Below are 16,439 nucleotides of genomic sequence, written 5' to 3'. Positions count from 1 at the left end.
TCAAGGTGACAATTGTTTCCCATATTCAGCTGAAGTTGAACTTTTATTGCCAGAAGAAAGTATTACCTACTTAGTATACTTCAGTTGCATCTGCCTGTAAATTTACTAATTTATGTGTAGTTTGTTGGTAATCCCTTTCTACAAAATGTACACATTCACATCTACCTTTTCCCCTAGACAAAAATGAAGTGCTGTTGGCTGTTGCTGACTTTGTTCAAGTCAGGACATGCAGAGCATACTGGACAATGGAGAAGGAATTTGCAAAGACATGACTATATGACTAGAGGGGATAACGATACCATCAGCCTTTTCCGCGTCATAAAACCAAATAACAGGATGATGTAACAGTTTGAATTGTCATTTTATACAGGACAAAGAAGATTTCAGTACAACTTTATTATAGGGCTTTATTATTTTTTCAAAAAGTTTATATTATAAAATGTAAAAATTCAGCATAAATGCTTTCATCCCTCAGAGTTGTGCCTCCACCGTTTACATCTTTGCATGACAAAACAGTAGACTGATAAGCAAACTAACAACCCTTTAAGAAATTCTCCCCGTTACAGATGTGCAAACCAGGCAATGCTGGAATTTCACTACAGATATGGTTGCTGGATTTGGCTAGTTATTCAAAATAATTGGGTTTATACAAGTTGAGAAATTCAGCAAAATGATCTGGGTGAAGAGGCGGGGTAGAAAGAAAAACTACCATGTTTTTTTTTTTAATCGTCCTTGTCCTTGGCACCATGCTTTAGGATGCGCGTGAACTCCACATAGTTGAAGTTGCTCTTCTTGTCGATGGGAGCCTCCCTGAACAGCTCGTCCACGTCTTCATCTGTAAACCGGTCGCCCATTGTTGTGAGCAGCTCTCGGAGGTAATCCTCCTGGATGGCACCTGAGGAAAGGCAGGCCAAAATAAGATTAAAGATTTCAAGAATGCCCTGGTCCAGTGGTTCGAAACCTGTGGGTCGGGACCTGTGGGTTGCAGACTGAAAGCCACTGCCCTAGTCAACATCCACAAGACCAGTAGGATGTTTGTTAAAGAAAATAATTAATAACCAACTGCTGCCGTATATCTCCAGAAGTTTCATAGATGTGCTATGAAATAAGCTAACCAACCACCAAAAACCAGCCAAGCAACTGTGGAAAAAAAAGTTTAGCTGGAAATAAGCGGACTTGGCAACTCACTCATCAGTAGGACTACCGGTGTCGGTCTGGTTGTCTAAGTTTCATAGGCATTCTATGACCAGTTTAGCAGCTGGTAAAAAGCCACTCCATTTAACACTCATTCCCTGTGAAACAGGTTTGTGTAAAAGCCAAATATTTGCCTTGTGTGTCTCATGACCAAGAGCTTCCCTACCCTAATCTTTCAAATAAAGACCGCAAAAGGTCATGTTGCATATTGTGATGGAAGGCCTTTGAAAACCATTAAAGGGGAATTTCTCCCCAACTCTTTATGTATATTGACCCTAACAATATTAAAAAATAAAGATATAGGGGAGCTGAAGTGGCAGCTGGAGGGGTCCAACGCTAGAACTCCTATTCAATCGCACAATTGTTTTTTGTTTACATCGGTTCTAGATGATGTGACAGCAACACTCCATGCATTGTTGACACTGCACTCTTCCTGGTCTACGTGAGCTGATGTTAGACCCCTCCAGGAGCAGCTCCAGCTCCCCTATATCTTTATATATATATTTTTTGTCAATATACATAATTATCAACTTACTTTTGTAAAAAAAAAGAGTTAGGGAGAAATTCCCCTTTAACAAGTGAGCCATGCAAATGTACTATACCAACTAAAACTCATATGGATCAATCAGAACTTTGCAGGTAGGGGAAACAAAAACATACCTGTTCCCTCTTCATCAAAACAAGCGAATGCATTTCTGATCACATCCTCTGGGTCTGTGCCATTGAGTTTCTCTCCAAACATGGTGAGGAACATGGTAAAGTTGATGGGCCCGGGAGCTTCAGTCATCATGGCCTCCAGGTAGTCATCACTTGGATTTTTCCCTGTGTAAAATAAGGACAGTGTTAACACATAACACTGCAATGCAGCAAACACCTTGTGGAAAGTCTGATTTCACATGAAGCTGATTTATAACAAATAACTGGCATCAGGAAATAGAAAACATGCTTATAGCAATAGTGAACTAGGAGCCAAGGAGGATTTGTTCTAAACCAAACACCTACAAGGACAACCTGATCCAAAAAGTCCCCAGATAGTGTTATCAATCAAGTATAGTATTAAATCAATAACCCGTTTATAATAGTTCCTCGAGTCCAAGTGTTAGACCACCAAAATAAGTAACCACTTGAGCCCCATTTACATTTTGACCTAATTACATGCCCAAAATAGGAAAACTAGAAAGAAAAAGAAAATCATCATAAGATGAAACATAAATTAAATCAATCTTTCACATAATCCAACAAAATAAGCCAATCAACCCAAGGTAAAAAACAAAACAAAAAAGGCCATTGACCTCGGGTAATCCCAAATTTCAGAGTAAGATATCAGATTTGTGAATTTGGCATTTTTAAGCTACATGAGCAAGATTCAAGCAATTGGTTCTAAATTTCTAAAATATTTAGGGTATAATTACAAGCTCCCACTAACCCAGTGAGGCAAGCATGTCATGAAGGTCCTCTTTGTCAACGAAGCCATCCCGGTTCTGGTCAATCATGTTGAAGGCCTCCTTGAACTCCTGGATCTGAGACTGGTCAAACATGGCGAAGACATTGGAGGTGGCGCGCTGAGGGCGCTTCTTTGTGGTCTTTCCCTTAGCCCTTTTGCTAGACATGTTGGATGTTGTTGGATGTTGTACCTGAAAAGTATGAGTAAACAACAAATGAACAAACATGGTGCATCTGGCTTAGTTGAGGGTCGACTCTACACAAACACTACTGGCCTGTGTTCGGGGGCAGCCGATTCACCCGTTATCACTGTATTAAATATACGAAATCAACCGTTATCACAGGACGTTGGAATACGGCCATACTAGACATTGTGGTGTTTGGCTGTATTCCCCCGGACTGCACGCATGCAGGGTGGTGCAGACATAGCCTGGTCAAGGACTCCCCCTGCTGAACGTGTCATTTCCAACTCTATTGTAAAAAGATATATTTTTGTACTCTCCTCTGTATAATTGTGTTATGTATTGAAATGCCTTAAAACTGTACTTGTGTACAAAATGCCAAACGCCATGTAATATGACTGCATAAACTGTACCATGAATAATTTAAATAAAGTATATTTAAAAAGGAAACTAGGGGCTACTAATATATACTATTCTCTGCCTATCGGGACGTAACTCGGATGGCGCCGAGTCGGGTCTGGTGGCCTTCACAACGCTCGGCACGGCGACTCGCTCGGCGGTGCCTCACGTGGCCCAAGGCCCCCAGACATGGCGCACCTCCGTCATTGACATCAGTGACACAAAAAGCAAACGCTCCCCTAGTTTCTCTTCCAGATTTCCCAGTATGTTGATACTGGGGGTATTTCTAAGGTGCTGATTATGAACATCTTCTTGATTATCGGGTGATAAGTTGAATGGGGTGTCGGGGGAGGGGCGCCGAGAGGGAGGGTGAAAATTGTCACTGCACGTATTCCTACGGGCTGGGTGGCAGCAACTATCAGCAGGAAATGTTGGGCGGGAGGAGTAGGACAAAGGCTCTACATCCTTCCGGTGGGGGCTCCTCACTGGCAGGTGACTCAGTAGGATACAACAGCAGTAATACAGAAATGTGTGTGGGGAGGAAGCAAATTGCCATAATTAAATTGGGAAGAAAAAAGAAAAAAAAGGGTAAAAAAAACAAAAAAGGATCAGAATGCTAAGACAAAATAAATGTTCTGCAATAATGAACAGCTAGAATTGTTTTGAGGGAATGTTTGTCCTGTGTATGTGGCTTTGGGAGTTCTGGAACAGTCTTCCATTAGTTCATGCACTCTGTTTTTAAATCATGTCTTAAAACCCATTTTATAAACCTGCCTACATGTAAATAATAAACATTGAGTCTTTTATGGCATTTTTTAATCGTAGTCCTTTTGTGCTACAATAATGTTATTGTTTTTATTTTGCAATTTGTACCACATTATCGCCATGTTTTTACCGTAGAAAGGCAAGAACTATTTGAGCTTATATAAAGCAAAGTCTTCATATTAAGACCATAAGAGTGTAGATGTCCTAACTAGGACATCATGTTGAGATAGCATCGTCCTTAGCCATGAAGAGGCTCTCATCCGCCCACATTCAAGCCTGACCTAATAAAGTCAACACGACATAAGCATCTGAAGAAGAGAGAGGAAACGAGGACATAAGTCAACATAAGAGTAATGCGTGCAGCCAAAATAAGGCTTGGTGGTCAGTGATGCACATGGCTGTGGTTAAAGTGGGGGAGTCTATCTCTGAGGCTGTGAATTCCCTTGTGTGGTGTCCTTCATTCGTGGTGCTATAAATGGAAGTGTACAGCTCTCTCTAGTTGGGTCGATTCACTCTATGAGGGAGGGAAGGAGAATTACTGATGTGAGGACAAATGCCCTTATCAGGCGACTAGGTCTGGTACCCATCCTGGTTTCCTTCCCTACCTAGACAGCAGAGCCTGGCTGGCTCAGTGCTGTAGTCAGAGCAGTGGCCCGAGAGTGTAGAGATGGAATAAAATGGGCCTGTAAGGGTCCATTTGGTTCCATGTGTAGTTGTACACCCTCAGAGTTACAGACCTGTAAAGGGTCCCGACTTGGAACGCCCTAAAAAAGGAACCCTGATGTCACTGCCTCAGTCACTTTGAGAACTACTGATGGTCAGACTCCTAAAATCGAGTTACATTTTTACAAGCATGAATGCAGAATTGCAGATGTTTATGGCTATTTCTCTCTACAAATAACTTTATGGTCAGCTTGATTAAGTTATTTGACGTTAATTGGTTTTCACAGAACCCGTTTTGCAAACGAGTAGTACTCCTGTACGCATCCTTGGACTTGGAGTGCAGTAAAGTTACAGAAGCACCACTGGTATGTATGCCTCAAAAGTCAAAACCAAACAAAGGAGAGGAATAATATTCAAAGGAAGCGTAAAGTTATGATCAAAATAACAAAACAGCACAAGAAACCCAAGTTCAGGCACTAAGGTCAGGATAGGTTTGATGAGTTAAAAAAGACGATTAACTCAATGCTTTGGGTGATGGAGGCCTGCTTTAGACTGCGTAGTTAAATTAGCCAGTTAAGTAAACGCATCCAATTAGTCAACGTCAACCTCAAGTTTAGACGATTTTGTCAACTCGCCTTTTCATATGTATAAAATGGCCGGCTAAAACCTAAAAATAGTATTAGAACGAGACGTTTACCCAAAGCAAATTCTCTAGTTAGCAGCCTGGCTAACCGTTAGTCGTAATAAACGCGTTTAAGATTTATACTTTTAATGTGATTTGGGGATTCTCAACACATAAGTGTTCGAGTGACTTTAACGAACAAGACAATGCACCGTTCGAAAACACAACACATAGTAATAAAACAATATGATCTTCTTACCTGACAAGACGTTAAAAAACACAGCCAGCTGTTGTGCCACCGATGCTACTGTTCAACCACTCCCTGACTTCCTGATTATACTGTAGGTTCCGGCAAGGAAACTCAGAAACAAACCAACTGACACACAGAGAGGGGTGTCACGGAAAACAAAGTATTGTTATTTGCAAATAACATTTAATATACCCAAGTAGGATTACGCTAGGGCATTTGTTACGATTGTAATTAATCTTTTTCGCAATATAATTTTGGAATGCGTGATGTTATTTGATAACGGGTGTTAGAATGCAATGGCATCTCCCCTGTGCTGAGAAAATGTAGTTTTCGCAAAGCACTCCCTTGCCTGCTATGTGTCCTCCTAATTCATGGATATATGCCCTTTTAAGGGCAGAAGAGGAGGAATGTATCTGGTGTTGTGTTACGTAATCAGCATTACCTGAAGATAACCATACAAATACCATTGAGTTATTTATCATATGGTCACATGGTCGTTTGTTTAATTCATTTTCATCAAAGAAAAATGCCAAAGTCACAATTATAGCATCATTGTAGTTATTGAATATTATTATTATTAAATAATAATTATTAGTATGCATATGTATTTATTTATGTGGAGTTTACTTAATAATAATAGCCAGTTCATCACGGCCCAATAATAATCTTACAATAAATATAATAATGTTGACTGTATGGATAATTATAGATGCTGAGAGTGAGCTCCCCATCTGGGTCAATGAACAGTTGGTACCCTATCATCACCACAGAAGAGGCTTAGCACTGGGGCTTTACGGTAAAAGCAGGGGAGACATGACTCATGTCATTGCAATGATGTAGCTCATCAATAGTCTAGTCACAATAAGTTACACACTGCGTGATTACAACGCAAGTTGTTAAGTTGACAACAAAACAAGCAACAGGACCATTTTTCAACCATGCATATTCCATTTAAAATTATTCTAACTCTTTCTAACTTACTTTATCTTTTATTTTTTATATGTTAACGACATGACTTCAGCTTGTGACTGCAACTTCCTGTTCGCAGATGACTCGGCACTGCTAGTCTCGGACAGGAACAAACTGCAGGTTGAAAAGGCCCTCAGCTCTGAACTCCGTAGAATCTGCACCTGGCTCGCTGATAACAAGCTATCTTTACACCTGGGAAAAACTGAATCCATTCTCTTTGGCTATAATAGTAATTTCAGCAAGGCAAATGGCTTCTTGGTTAGAGTGGGTGACAATGTTATCACATGTAAAGATGAAATTACCTACCTAGGTTCCATCCTGGAGGCTAATCTTTCCGGTGATAAAATGGCCACCAACGTAATCAAAAAAGTCAACCAAAGAACAAGATTCCTTTACAGGATCTCCTCACTGGTCAACAAAAACACCTTGAAGACCTTAACAGGAGCCCTCGTACAAGGTTTCTTTGACTATGCATGCACCTCCTGGTACCACAGCACCTCAAAGGCCCTTAAAACTAGGCTCCAGACTTCCCAAAACAAACTGGTCAGGCTCCTACTTGGCCTCACCCCCCGAACCCACCTCACCCCTGCCCACTTTGACAGGCTGGAATGGCTTAGGGTCGACGACAGAGTACAGCATCTTGCAATGGGTCTGGTCCACAAGATTCGATACAGCACCAAGATACCCATGTACCTGTCTAGATACTTCCTTAATGTTAACGAAGTCCACACCCACAACACCAGAGGGAGTGCAACGAACCATGTACAACCCAGATTCGGCACAAACAAGGGACTAAATTATTTTCGCTCCTATGCCACCAAAATGTGGAACGCCCTACCAACAGTCATTAAGACATGCGAATCCCTTGACTCCTTCAAAACCGCTCTCAAAGGGCACCTACGGATGGCTGCAATTCGAAACTAAAATCTGAATCCCCCCCCCCCTTTTTCCCTCACTGTAGATGTTTCTTTTCCCTTTTTACCTCCATTATGATGAATTCCTGTTCTGTTCTTTGTCTATATAGAAGTGTATTTGTACGTCTCTAAATGTTTTGATGAATTGAACATGGTGGACCCTCTTGTAAACAAGTGTAATGCTTAATTGGGTCGTCCACTCACAGTTAACAGCCTTTGTATTGAGTTTGTGCTCGAAATGTACTGTATTTCTGCAAACTGTTAATACATATTTCAATCAATCAATCAATCAATATAACTCACATTTGCACCTCTTAAGCCCTAAAAACAAACATAATAGAAGAGTTTTAGGAAATTGTTGTTGTAGTTATATGCTGGGTATCATATTACTACTACTACTACTACTACTACTACTACTGCTACTACTACTACTACTACTACTACTAGGCCTACTAGCCTACTACTAATAATTATAATAATACAAAAAATTAAAATTCCCCTTTTAGTTGTTGTAGTAGCCTACATGTAGTCTAACTTGTAATTTTGTCCTCTGCATTTACCCATCCTATTGGTGAAAAATAACTATCCATCTACAGCGCCCACTCACTGTTTGTTTTCCCTTGGGCCTAGAGAGCTGAATGGCTTAAACCGGATGTATCATCTGTCATGATTGGATTGTATGTCCATGAGTGATAATAATTTGTTAATAAGTTCAAGGATGTGTTCCAGGGTGTAATGGAAAAAGAAAGATCATGGCTCCTGGAGTCCCAAAAAGCTCCAACAGGAATAGGCTATATCCATCTCTAGGAATCGTTTTTCACACTGAATTGGATTAACTTTATTCATACCCAAAGGGGAAACGGATTTACCACCACAGACAAAGACATAATACTCAATATGCACAATGAATAACAACAGACATTTAAGGCTAAGGAGATATTGTTCCATTGCATTGATTGATTGATTGAAATATTTATTAACAGTTTGCAGAATTACAGTACATTTCAAGCACAAACTCAATACAAAGAATGTTAACTGTGAGTGGACGACCCAATTAAGCATTACACTTGTTTACAAGAGGGTCCACCATGTTCAATTCATCAAAACATTTAGAGACGTAGAAATAGACACTTCTATATAGTCAAAGAACAGAACAGGAATTCATCATAGAGGTAAAAAGGGAAAAGAGACATATACAGTGAGGGGGAAAAAAGGGGGCGGTGGGGAATCAACAATAAAAGGTTAATTGAATGACATCTGTCACTGCCACTTACTGTGATCAAAATGCCAGTCTAGGATTGAATTGAATTGAAGAAAATGTGAGGGACATTATAAATGTTAATGCTAAGGTTTCTCAATATTGATGAGATTCTGCGTTTTTGAATAAATTAAATTTGATTTGATTTATTAAATTAAGCTTAGGCCTACAGACAAACTTGCATACACACATATACAAATCTATCCTTGTAGTGCCAATACTACAATTATAGATTAAATACACCACTTTCCTAAGTGTCAAACTATATTATTACTTGCGCAAGCAGAGCGTGCAAGTAGTGTTTTTTGTCCGGTGCTTCGATGCATGTCCCGTGGCAGCGTATGACGTAATGATAAATTTGTGCTTGATATGGCATTGGTTTTAAAAACGTTCAAACGTTCTTTCACAGAGAAGCTGAGATTTGACAGTTTGTAGCGGTCGACAGACGACAGTACTTGCGCGCTCTGATGATTAATTATGAATTATGAATTATGATGAATTCCTGTTCTGTCTATAGAAGTGTCTATTTGTACGTCTCTAAATGTTTTGATGATTTGAACATGGTGGACCCTATTGGAAACAAGTGTAATGCTTAATTGGGTCGTCCACTCACAGTTAACAGCCTTTGTATTGAGTTTGTGCTTGAAATGTACTGTAATTCTGCAAACTGTTAATACATTCTTCAATCAATCAATCAATCTGCTTGCGCACTAGTAGGCCATTTATGGCCTACTAGTAGGCCTACAAGTAGGCCGCAAGTAGGCACCCCACAGAGTGCAGTTCTAGTTATTACTATTATTATTATTATTATTCATGCATTTATTTATGTATTTGTTTGTCATTCATGATTCATTCATTCATTCATTTGGCTTGGAAGAGTAGGCCTATGCCACAGGAAATATTATTGGCCTATTGTCATATTGAACCACTAGAGGGAGCTATTAACATAGGAAACATAGGCTACCGTTATGGAAGCGCACTAGAGGGTATGCGCGTGACATCATCATCAAACCAGGAAGTTATGCAGGAATGCCTAATGAGTGGCAAAAAACTACTTTCTGGCCTTGGCAGCCCATGAATCCAAACAGAAAAGTCCTATCTGATTTCATTAAACAACACTTAACAATGTTTAACTAACTTTGCCTATTGCTTTGCCACTCGATGTGCCATTCACTTTAAGCATGCGTATACCCTCTATAGCAGCGAGGGCTGATCACTCACGCATTATGTATGCAGATGTGAAGAAAGATCATCTGACCACACATGGGGAGTGGCCGAGTGGGGACACTACGGGACAGCTGGAGAAATGGCCCAAGACTGGGATGCCTGGAGAGCACTTGTTTGTGGCCTATGCCCAAAGTTTGGCGTAAGTAAGTAAGTAGGAGTAGACTACCGTCTATATATATTGTGGCAGCGGTGGCCGAACGGATGGCGGCGCGGTCTTGATACCGGAAGGTTCCTAGTTCGAATCAGCCGTCCGACACGTTAAAAAATTACCACCGCTGAAGTGCCCTTGAACAAGGCATTGAACCACTACGATGAAATGTGTTCTATGAGCAGGGCCTGGCTGGAAACAAGTTCTTGAGCTTAGCCCAGATACCCTGGGTAAATATAGATTTCATTTCATTTCATTTCTACCGGTATGTGCACTAGGCCTAGGCTATAGGCCTACCTGGCTGAGCAACCAGGCTCTGCTCCATAGCTCTAATGCCGTAGCCAACGGCATTGCAACGGCATTAGAGCTATGGATCAGAGCTACAAGCACCCTATAGCCTTGGATCAAGACGATCATCGGTCATAATGATCGTTGTAATGAGTGTTGTATCAAGGCTACCATGACCCCCAAGGAAGAATCTATCATTTGCTGTGCTGTGCTGTGTTAACCTGACTCCGCCAGATGGGGCCGCAAAGAGTACACTGGGTTACCCCGAGCAGGAGGGGGGAACCCAATGTACTCTCTGCTGCCCCATCTGGCGGAGTCAGGTTAGTGCTGTGTACTAGTGTGTAGGCCCTTCTTGGTTACCTTTCTGTATCTGGGACGTTGGCACCGACATGTCATGTCATCCATAAATACAGAAAAGGTAATTAAGGGTCGCGATAGGGGCCTGATAAATTGTTGCACTACCGGAGCAGCCATCCACGTTTGATTGATTGATTGATTGAAGAATTTATTAACAGTTTGCAGAATTACAGTACATTTCAAGCACAAACTCAATACAAAGGCTGTTAACTGTGAGTGGACGACCCAATTAAGCATTACACTTGTTTCCAACAGGGTCCACCATGTTCAAATCATCAAAACATTTAGAGACGTACAAATAGACACTTCTATAGACAGAACAGGAATTCATCAAAAAAGAAATCATCAAAAAGGAGGTAAAAAGGGAAAAGAAATATATACAGTGAGGGGAAAAAAGGGGGGGGCGGGGGGGGGGATTCAGATTTTACGGGGGCCAGTTTCGAATTGCAGCCATCCGTAGGTGCCCTTTGAGAGCGGTTTTGAAGGAGTCAAGGGATTCGCATGTCTTAATGACAGTTGGTAGGGCGTTCCACATTTTGGTGGCATAGGAGCGAAAAGAATTTAGTCCCTTGTTTGTGCCGAATCTGGGTTGTACATGGTTCGTTGCACTCCCTCTGGTGTTGTGGGTGTGGACTTCGTTAACATTAAGGAAGTATCTAGACAGGTACATGGGTATCTTGGTGGTGTATCGAATCTTGTGGACCAGACCCATTGCAAGATGCTGTACTCTGTCGTCGACCCTAAGCCATTCCAGCCTGTCGAAGTGGGCAGGGGTGAGGTGGGTTCGGGGGGCTAGATCAAGTAGGAGCCTGACCAGTTTGTTTTGGGAAGTCTGGAGCCTGGTTTTAAGGGCCTTTGAGGTGCTGTGGTACCAGGAGGTGCATGCATAGTCAAAGAAACCCTGTACAAGGGCTCCTGTTAAGGTCTTCAAGGTGTTTTTGTTGACCAGTGAGGAGATCCTGTAGAGGAATCTTGTTCTATGGTTGACTTTTTTGATTACGTTGGTGGCCATTTTATCACCGGAAAGATTAGCCTCCAGGATGGAACCTAGGTAGGTCATTTCATCTTTACGTGTGATAACATTGTCACCCACTCTAACCAAGAAGCCATTTGCCTTGCTGAGATTACTAATAGAGCCAAAGAGAATGGATTCAGTTTTTCCCAGGTGTAAAGATAGTTTGTTATCAGCGAGCCAGGTGCAGATTCTACCGAGTTCAGAGCTGAGGGCATTTTCAACCTGCAGTTTGTCCCTGTCCGAGACCAGCAGTGCTGAGTCATCTGCGAACAGGAACAAGTTGCAGTCACAGGCTGAAGTCATGTCGTTTACATATATTAGGAACAGTAGAGGTCCTAGTATGCTTCCTTGTGGAACGCCACAGCTCACTGGGAGGGGGGGGGACAGTGTTCCGTTCACTTCCACCATCTGTTCTCTCCCCTCCAGGTAGGATTGCATCCAGCTCACTGATGTGCTATCGAAACCAATTGCTTTTAGCTTGTTAACCAGTACATCAGTACATTGTTTGATTGATTGATTGATTGATTGATTGATTGATTGATTGAAGTAACAGCTTGGATAATTAATACAAAACTGTTATTATAACTATGGACGACACACCAATGACACCATAAAGCATTACTCTTGTTTACAATAGGGTCCACCATGTTCAATTAATCATAACATTTAGAGACTACAAATATACACTTTTCTATATAACCAAAAACAGGAAATCATCATAGAGGAGGGGGGGGGGGGGGGGGGGGGGGGGAATAATACATTTAGATCTGCTGCATTTTTTCCAGGTGGAAATTGTGAAGGGATCCGGAGTGTTCCGCAAATAGAAAACACACAGCAACCTCAAAGGTAAAGTGTGCACTGTGTGTGTGTGTGTGTGTGTGTGTATGTGTGCGCGCGCGTGCGTGCGTGACAGAGAGAGAGAGAGTTAAGAGAGTGACAGTGATTGATGCCATGTGTTATTGTGTGGCAACAGTGGACTTCAAGTGTTGCCAGTTGATAGAGAATTAATCAGGTCTATGAAAACAACAATCCCAAAAGAAGCAACTATTAGGGGCTTGGCACAATTCCATTTAGTTATAGTATAGGCTACAGGCAGCATCACTATTTCCATGTCCCAGCCCCCAAACAAAAATTTGCTTAGGAGGAAAGACAGAACAATGTATGAACAGGATATGTCGGCCTAGCTAAACAGAAATAGTGAATGTCAGTCAAAATCAGCATTGTAAATCTAATGAATTCATAATTAACAATGTTGTGGATCATATTGGAATATAAAATCAAATTAAAAGTAAAGAGCAAAATCCCCAACCAACGGCATATATCATTGATCCTCATCATCAATACTCAACATCAACAATAATTCAGTGAAGTGAATTGTATAACTAACATATTCCACTGATTTTATTTTTTACACACACCATTATAATGTTCTTATTTTGAGCCCAGTAGTAACTGAATGTCAAGTCTACAGGTTTTCTTCAGAATACACTTATTTACTATGACAATATGGCATATTAGGTTTCCACTAGTATTAGTTGTTCTCAAATGTTTTATTTGCAAATCCGTACACTCTCAGAGTTACAGACCTATTTTGGTCATTCAGGGCTATTTCTTTGTGTGTTTATGGTAATGTTATTGTCCACTCATTGTGTATGTCCATGGCAAAAACAATTACAGAAATGTCCATCATAAGCCAGCATGGCAATAAAACGTCTGGGTTTCCAAGGCTAGCATGGCGATGACCCCGCCTGTGTGTGCATGTTTGATGTGCAATTCCTAATCCTCACAATGGCCAAAATAACAGGCCCCAAGAGCTATACTGAAGACCCCATTGGCAATGGAAGACCCCCTTTGCTAAAATAGAATATGTGATAGCAAGGGATCCTCCCCTTTGAAATACCACAGGATGTAATGAGATGAGTCATTGTTAAGTCCATCCATCTATCCATCTTCAACCGCTTATCCGTAGTCGGGTCGTGGGGGCAACAGCTCCACCAGAGTCCAGACTTCCCTCTCCAGAGAAACATTAGTAACTTCCTACTGGGGGATCCCCGAGGCGTTCCAAGGCCAGGTTCCATCTGCACCTTGGTCTTCCCCGGGGTCTTTTGCCATTGGGACGTGCCTCGAGGGCCTCCCTAGGGAGACGCTTGAGAGGCATCCTAACCAGATGCCCGAACCACCTAAGCGGACTCCTTTCCAGGTGAAAAAGCAGCGACTCTACTCCGAGTCTCTCTCGTGTGACTGACCCATCCTATCTCCAAGGGAGATGCCTGCAGCCACCCGTCGGAGAAAACTAATTTCGTCTGCTTGTATTCGCAACCTTATTCTTTCGGTCATGACTCATGACCCACACTTCATCACCATAGGTGAGAGTATAGGAATGAAGATTGCTAGGAATGTGAGAGCTTTCCCTTCTGGCTCAGCTCTCACAACAGTGCGGTACAGCGACTGCAATACCGCCCCTGTCTCTCCGATTCTTCGGCTGATCTCCTTCTCCATCCTCCCCTCACTTGTGAACAAAACCAAGGAGTTTAAGGGCTCTATTTTCGTCCATGCTAAACCCCTTATCCCTGAACTACTTTGCCTTTTTTACTATTTTGAAAAACATTTTTGACTAGTTAAAATAGCCAATATACAAGCTCACAACGTGTCGATGTAGATCGGCTAGTTGAACTATTCAAAAGTGTTTTTCAAAATAGTAAAAAATTATGTATCATTGTTAGTACACAGTGAAATCCAAGTGCGTACATCCTTTGTTTGAACTGCATGTTCTGTGCTGATGAATTAGAATGTCCCCCTTTGCAAAGAATATTTCATTTTTTTGAGATTCTTATCATTTATTCACTCAAGTCAGTTTAGTTGTACATTATCAGCGTGAAAGTAACAGCATTTAATGTGTCATTTAAAGGAAAATATTATTTATATGAACTTGATATTGACAGCTGTTTATTATGTAACTGGGGTGTGGGGGTTCTACTCTGGTAGTTAGTGTTAATCTCAGGATATTTTCACTGTAAGCTACTGAAAGACAGACACTGACAGGCATCTTAATGGAGTTTGATTTGATGTCTGTAGTATAGGTGTTAGACAGGGCATTAAAGTCTGGACATTTCTGACAGGAATATACTTAATTCACCCAATGTGCTATTTGGAAAATAAGGGGTAGTTCACCCAAAAAAGTAATTACCGGTATTACAAACAATTACCATACACACACAATTCATTGAGAGATTTTAGTTTTTGTCGCATTCCTAAGCAGTGGCGTATCCAGGAATTATGTTTTGGACAGGCAAGATAAGTGTTAATTGTCATCTCCCCGCGCACACTCGTAGCACTAAAGGTTTTCAAAGAGATATACCTGCCAGACGAGTAGGATACAAAGGCTGAAAGGCATGCATTTACATTCCAATGGGTGATTGAGGGTCGCGCTCTACCGCAACGGCCAATCAGCTGTCCATTAATAGTTCTCAGGTCTTGTTTTTGTCGTCTTTTTTCTCATTGTATGGATTTTGGCCAGGCCAGAAATGGATTTGGACAGGCGGGCGCCTGCCCTCGCCTTATTGTAGATACGCCTCTGTTCCTAAGTCAATAATTTGTTGACCGGGTCATCGGTCAGTAGGAGATTGAGAATTATTGTAATTGATAGAAAATAAGTAATTTCTTGTGTGAACCTACTCCTTTAGACAGGGTAGTAGAGACTATATGTAATGAACCCAGTAAACAAGCAAACATTTTATTATAGGGTTTAGCGTAGCTTGCATAATATGAAATATATAATACTATGACATGATTTGATGGCCATTTCACGTGTAGTCGCCTATACAGTATCTGTGAAATGGCCACGAATGCTGTTCTAATTATTATAATTATAAATATCTCTTTCACTCATCACCATAAAGCAAAGTCATTCTTGGCTATAGAGTGACATGGTTGACTTGCTATTTTCCGCGATGAGAAGACGCAATGTTTCAATCATGCATCTGCCCTGCCATACATTGCATACATGCAGAGAGAGAGAAAGGGCGTCTCTGGACTGGAGACAGCTAGGCATTTGATGTATGTGAAGTAACAATAGAATGGCTAAAGATAGCAACAGTCACAGCTGAGATTATAAACTGCCAAGACAACCTTTAGTGGTCCTGTACACACAGTATATTCAACAATGGGATAACAAGGATTTTCACCTCTAAAGAGTTTAATATGGGAAACATCAAGCATGTACTGCATTTAGTGCATTACAGTTATCCAGTTTGTTTATTGTCTCCACCAGGCCGAAGTCATGGGGAGAGAGTATGTTTTGCACTCCGTCCGTCCGTGTGTCCGTGTGTCAGTCCGTTACCAGCTAATCTCCGGCACCCGATCCATGCCAAACTTTGCACACCCACTCCCTAGATGCCAACGATGAACCTCTGCCCCAATTGTTCCAGAACGGCCTGTTATAGCGCCACCAGGAGGCCGACTTTTGTAAAACACATTCTTTGCAATTACTCCTCCAGATTTTGTCCAAAAATCACTCAAATTGTTTCACAGTATCTCTATAGTCATCATGTGCTCAAGACGGATATCTGTCCGATATTTCATATTCCATCCAAATTGGCTAACATTGGCTTTCAAAGTTTGCAGGACTGGCCCATTTTGAACAAAAAGCCTCAAATCATGAACGTAGCTCTTATAGAGCCACCAACAGGTGGATTTTTGCAAAACACATTTCTGGAACAAAATGCCTCAAATCATCCAATTGCCAT

At 41.3% G+C, this 16,439-nt stretch overlaps 1 protein-coding gene across 1 annotated transcript; it reads right to left on the bottom strand.

Moving 5' to 3' along the window:
- Positions 1-390: 390 nt before the first annotated feature.
- On the bottom strand, positions 391-5,684 carry myl12.1 (myosin, light chain 12-1). Its single transcript, XM_079490346.1, has 4 exons — positions 5,528-5,684; positions 2,621-2,828; positions 1,855-2,016; positions 391-895 (listed from the first exon to the last, which is right to left on the bottom strand). The coding sequence occupies exons 2-4, from the start codon at positions 2,802-2,804 to the stop codon at positions 723-725; spliced, it is 519 nt and encodes a 172-aa protein (XP_079346472.1). The 5' UTR covers positions 2,805-2,828; positions 5,528-5,684; the 3' UTR covers positions 391-722.
- Between the last annotated feature and the right edge of the window lie 10,755 nt (positions 5,685-16,439).

Source organism: Electrona antarctica (assembly GCF_951216825.1).
Source record: "Electrona antarctica genome assembly, chromosome: 20".
NCBI classification, from domain to species: Eukaryota; Metazoa; Chordata; class Actinopteri; order Myctophiformes; family Myctophidae; genus Electrona; species Electrona antarctica.
The sequence above is the reverse complement of the archived record's forward strand: the minus strand, read 5'-3'. Positions and strand labels throughout refer to the sequence as shown.

Coding starts and splice junctions, on each gene's coding strand:
- myl12.1 (XM_079490346.1), bottom strand. CDS start 2,804: ATGTCTAGCAAAAGGGCTAAGGGAAAGACCACAAAGAAGCGCCCTCAG. Junction 2,017..2,620: donor TGACATGCTTGCCTCACTGG/GTTAGTGGGAGC, acceptor TATTTTACACAG/GGAAAAATCCAAGTGATGAC. Junction 896..1,854: donor TTTTGATGAAGAGGGAACAG/GTATGTTTTTGT, acceptor GCCTTTCCTCAG/GTGCCATCCAGGAGGATTAC.